At 56.0% G+C, this 5,562-nt stretch overlaps 1 protein-coding gene across 1 annotated transcript in view; it reads left to right on the top strand.

The window, feature by feature from the left end:
• grin2db (glutamate receptor, ionotropic, N-methyl D-aspartate 2D, b) overlaps nucleotides 1-5,039 on the top strand; it is a 60,629-nt gene extending 55,590 nt beyond the window's left edge. Inside the window, exon 11 of the mRNA XM_008285837.1 lies at nucleotides 1,848-5,039. Within this exon, the coding sequence (XP_008284059.1) occupies nucleotides 1,848-5,039 (3,192 nt within the window). The remainder of the gene's footprint in view (nucleotides 1-1,847) is intronic.
• Nucleotides 5,040-5,562: the final 523 nt, after the last annotated feature.

Below are 5,562 nucleotides of genomic sequence, written 5' to 3'. Positions count from 1 at the left end.
GCAAAAAAAAAGTATATTTACAGACACTTTGTCATTTTTCCATGAAGCCACTAAAACACAGATTTAATTTTATTTTGCGCCAAAAGTTGTCTGAGCAGAGATCAAGCTCCTAAAACACAATTCAAAATGAGCAGAAAAGCAGCCGTGAATCACAGACTGCAGATCATTTCTGTTCATTCTGTCCTACGCTGGAGTCTTTGGACCCTCGTTCAATCACATGTTCCTCCGCTGATGTTGTTCAGGATCCTCTGTGGCTTGTGGTTGATCTTCTAATCTTTTAATTTTACAAATTGATCCTACAAGTCGCCGTCCGGTTTCAATCTCACGCAGCCCTGATGAATAGATGGAGTTAATCTGGAGGGTTTCTTCGGTGGAGTGTGTTTCAGAGCCACATGCTTTAACCCGGTGAGGACGTCGCCCTCATCTGTTACCCACTGCTACACAGTCCGGGGTCAATTCAATTCCACTCAGTCAATTCGGCAGATTAATTGAAATTCAATTCTGCTCTCACATCCTCCGGCAGTGACCTTGACAGAAACCATCCACGTCGTAACGCCGCCACTCCACGTGTAATTTATGCTTTTTAGGGAAGCGACTGCATTAACCGCACAATGCACGGCTGCTCTATAAATAGTGGCGCATGTTTATCTGAAAACAGCAATCTTGCATTTCTTTTGAAAGCTGGAAGCTGCTCGGACTGCCGCTTTATTATTTCCATCTCGTGCGCTGCTCTCCGATGAAGTGTCTTTGTGCGGCGAGGTTTCTGCTTTCATCTGCGCACACGTATGTTCCTACATTCAGAAACGATGTTCCGGCGCGACCAGCTGCATCATCGTTTCAAAGACGAATGTTTTCTGTTTTGTTAGTCGTGCATCACAAATACGTTTCAGATCGCCACGTCTTTGTCGTTTATTTTAATGTCCTTCACAGCTGAAGGATCTAATATCAGGAGAAGCTTCAGTCATGTTGTGAAAAATCACAAATTGGGATTTTTTTTTACCCTCAAACTAATGACATAGTGTTGTTGTTGTTAAAACCGAACCAAGCTTCAAAAACTGTGGTCGTCATTGTGAAAAGCCGCAAAGTTTTCCTCATCAGACTGGTCCTGGTGCCTCAATGTGGAGAATTAAGAAATATGATTTAAAAATGTAAATAAACAGAAGTGAATCATCTTCTATGAAATATTTCTGTATCTTTACAAATGGAATTATTATTATTATTATTATTTGTTTGTTTGTTTTACAGATTTAACCTGTAAAATTATATTGTCTTTATTGTATTTTAATTAGCAAAAAAATCAAATAAATTATAGGTATTGTATATATTAAGGACTGATAATTGATAAATATTTTTTTATTTTATACATTTTCCCTGTTTTGGTAAATTGCAGATAATATTTAGTAAAATAACAGAAACAGTATTAATTTACATGTTGACTGCCAATTTTTAAAAATAAAAAATAAATAAAAACAACAGGCCAAAGCCGTCCACAGTGTCCGTACCAGAAATCAGTGTTTTTACGTGTGATCATTAAATTATTCAAATCAGCTATTTCACAGATTTAAAAAATAAAAATTTCACCACTTTTACATTTTTTTATACGTTATTCTATGTTTTTTGTTTGTTTGTTTTACGTTTATCTTCCGTCGCCCTTGCTGCCAGATTTTCAGGTTTTTTGCTGATATTTACTTTTCCTGTGTAGGAATGTATTTCTGAGAGACTCGATTGATCTTCAAAGCCACATTTAATTTATGTATTTTTCTAATTTTAGAAAAGCTGTTTGTTCTTCATCGCTTCATGAGAACGTTTCACCGTAAGTCGGCTGCTTTGTGCTCCCTCTGTTTCAGGGCATGTACAGCTGCTGTAGCTTTGAGGATGAGACGGCACCAGGTGGATCTAAATCTCTGCCTTCGCATCACCACACCGCGATGGTGTCGGTGCCGTCACAGCCGCACGTCGTCTCCACGACGATGACCAACCCAGCCATCGCCATGGCGCAACAGCAGCAGCAGCCGCAGCAGCAGCAGCCGCAGCCCGTCTACAAGACGCCTCTGCCGGGCTCTCCTCCCACCGTGGTGCATTCTGGGACGGCACTGGGTCCCTCCAACACCCCCATTGCCGGCGCGCCCCTCCCTTGCTCCACCTTCCTGCCCCGGCCTGACCGCCGGCTGGCCGTGGTGGATCGCTGGAGGCTTCCCAAGTCGGCCACAGCCACCAACCCGATGGCTGTGCGGGGGGCCATCACCGACATGGGACCCTTTGCTCAGAAAGTCCCACCAAACTGGGCTTCGACTGCTGGAGGGGGTGGGGGACTAGACGGCTATAAGAGATACTATGGTCCCATTGACCCTGAGGGACTGGGGCCCTGCATGGAGCAGCAGGCAGGGTCCCAGACCCCCAAGACTATGCCAAGGGGCCACCCCCAGCCCCCTCCAGCCAGTGTGGCCTTCTACTCAGAGAAGGGCATGGACCACGGGGTGGGGAAGAGGGTGGTGGGAGGTGGCAGCGGAGGTCCGGGGAAGGGGGCTGCTAAACCTCTGGGCACGCCCAGACTGCCTCCTAAGAGCCAGGCCCCTCTGCCCCCTACACCCCCGCTGCCACACCCCTCTCCCCCTCTCCCCTCATCCTTCTGGAGGAAGCGCCGGCCCAAGAAGCCCAAAGAGCCCGGTGGGCCGCTGTACGAGAACATCCTGCCGCTGGGCCGGAGGGGGGGAGCGCGAGACGGGGGGGTGAGGGAGGGAGGAGGGAGGAGGGCCCGCCCCCTCTCTCCCCCGCTCTCCCTCCCGGTCCCGGTTCCCCTCAGCCCCTCCTACACCCCGCCGTCCCCCTCCGTGTCCCTGCACTACACGTCCTCGTCCTCGTCCTCGACCACCTCGTCCACGTCCACGTCCTCCTCCGCCTCCTCGTCCCGCTCCACCTCCCCCACCTACTCCTACAGCTCCTCCAGGAGCACGCGGGATCGGACCGGCGGCATCGACGGCGAGGACGACGACGACGACGACCAGCTGACGGAGGAGTCCAGCCTCCTGCTGGGCCGGGGGAGGGAGAGGGAGCGCTCGATCATCCGGCCTCGGTCCCTCAGCCACGGCCGCCTGCCGCCTCCCATCCCGCCCAGGAAACCTCGCACCTCCTGGGGAGACCGAGAGAGGGAGCGGGAGCGGGAACGAGGAGGAAGCCAACTGTCGCAGCTCCAGGAGTGGTGGGCGAGCTGGAGCGAGAGGGAGAGGGGCGGACCGGGGGGAGAGTCCGAGAGACAGAAGAGGGAGAAGAAGAGGAGGAAAGAGAAGGAGAAGGAGAAGAAGAAAAAGAAAAAGAACAAAAAGAGGAAAAAGAGGGAGGAGAGGGAAAGGGAGCGCGAGAGGGAGAGGAAGCGCAGGAAGGTGAAGAAGAAGAAGAAGAAGGCGCTGAAGACAAAGAAACGGAAGAAATCAACTGGAGGGAAACGGTCAGAGCCAGAGGAGGGAGATGTAGAGGCAGACAGGGAAGGGGAGGCCGAGGGAGACCGGGACGGAGGGATGCAGGACTACTCCTCGTTTTCGGCCCAGTATCGAGGCACGTTCGGGGACAAGGGTCGGGATTCGTGGGAGGGCGATAGGGAGAGAGGCAGGAGGGAGGGAACAGAGGAGGGCAACGACCGGGAAGAGGAGGACAGCAGCAGGAGCAGGGAGAGGAGACCCAAATCCTCCCACTCCCACTCCAGACACCGAACGCCCAGCAAGCGCTACCCCAACCTGAACAAGCTCCCCGCTTCCGTCAAGTTCTGGGTGAACGGGAGAGGGGACAACACTCCGCCCACCTCCCTCCATCCTCTCCTCCCCACCTCCAAGCGGCGGCGGAGCGGAGGGATGGACCGGGACGACAGCGGCCGACTGGGAGAGCGGCGTCCTCTGCTGATGCATTACGAGAAAGAGAAAGCACAGACGAGAGAAGGGCTGTCCTTCCACGAGTGGGACTCCGAGGATGACGATGACGACGATGAGGAGGAGGAGGAGGAGGAGGAGAGGGATAGGGTGAGGGAGCGGGTGGAGGAGAGGGGCAGGAGGGCAGGTAGAGGGGCAGTATCAGAGTCAGAGAGGGACAGGGCCAGGGCAGAGGACAGCTACTCGGACGAGGGTTCGTCGGGTGAGTTCGGCCGGTTCGAGCGGTACTGGGAGGGCGGCGAAGGAGGCGGCAGTGGCGGCATCGGAGGGGGCTGGTTCTTCGGCACCTACCCCTCCAGGGAGAAAGGGGGCAGCATCAACAGTCGAGATGATTCGCTGCTGGGAACTCGGGCGGAGGGCTGGATCGGTGCTGATTTCTGGGGATCGGGGCCGGGCATCGGTTGGGGGTCCGGGGGTGGGAGCGGAGGCCTGGGCTCGCAGTGGCCGCCGCCCCCGGCAGCCTTCCCTCCGCCCCGCAGATACTGGTCCATGGACAAGATTCCTGTGAAGGGAGAGAAGAAGTGGAAGAGCGGCGGAGGGAAGAGCAAAGGGCGGAGCCGGGATCGAGGAGACGAAGCAGGACGGGCCACCATGTGCTCCTGCAGCCTTTACCCCCAGCCCCACCCGTACCCCCACTCCCACAGCCGCTCCCACGCCTCCCACTCCAAGAGAGGAGCCACGGCGCTGTCCCACAGCCAGGAGGAGCTGCTCCCCCACTGCCACAGCTTCAGCGGGGGCTCCCGTCCCAAGCCTCTGCCCTCCAAACCAGATCAGGCCAAATCAGGCAGCCAGTCTAACCTCAGCCTCAGCACACAGCCCGCAGACCACCCGCCTCAGCCCTCGCCGTCGCCGCCCCAGCAGCCCTCCATGTCGCCCACCTCCCTCCCGATGCCCATCCCGCCCCCGCCCTCCTCGTCCTCCGTGTCGCCACCAGCAGGGGTCGGGATGGCGGGTCAGGCGCAGGCTCAGGCCTCCGCCAGCGCCAAGCTCCAGTACCAGAGACTGCGCTCAGTGCCACAGCCACGGAGGTTCTACTCCCCCCACCTGCCTCTCAAAGCCAAGAGCCTGTGCTCACGTCGAGGGTCGGCCCACTTCTCCAGCCTGGAGAGCGAGGTATGACAGGGGGAGAGGAGAGAGGGAGACGTGGGAGCGAGCACCACTGCGATTGAGGACCGCGGCGCCGTGGCAGCGGGAGGCGGGGACGAGGCCGCGGCGGCCAGCGGGAATCAATTGGACACCATCACCACGGGAACCGACGTGGACGGCAGCTCTGTCGGCGCTCTGTGCGAGAGCAACGCTGCCGCCACCCGCTCCATCGTGCGCGTCCTGGTGAGGGCGACGGTGAGGCGCCACACCAGGGTGAGCTACGTCCGCCTGGATGGTTCCCACGACGACGAGAGCGAAGGCGAGGCCGCGTCGCCGGGGACGACCGCCCCGGAACTTCTCCTCTGCTCAGAGATGAGCTTTGTGATGTCATCTTCGGTTCTCCTCCCCTCCCCGAGTCACAACTGTGGATAACAGTAGTCTCCAACCTGTGAGTAATGATGTCATGTTTGCACACACACACACACACACACACACACACACACTGATGATGCTCCGAACGTCTCCCTCCCTCTGGCTTTGAACTCACCCTGTGGGA

The sequence above is a fragment of the Stegastes partitus genome, unplaced genomic scaffold (genome assembly GCF_000690725.1).
Source record: "Stegastes partitus isolate 25-593 unplaced genomic scaffold, Stegastes_partitus-1.0.2 Scaffold418, whole genome shotgun sequence".
NCBI lineage: Eukaryota > Metazoa > Chordata > Actinopteri > Pomacentridae > Stegastes > Stegastes partitus.
The sequence above is the reverse complement of the archived record's forward strand: the minus strand, read 5'-3'. Positions and strand labels throughout refer to the sequence as shown.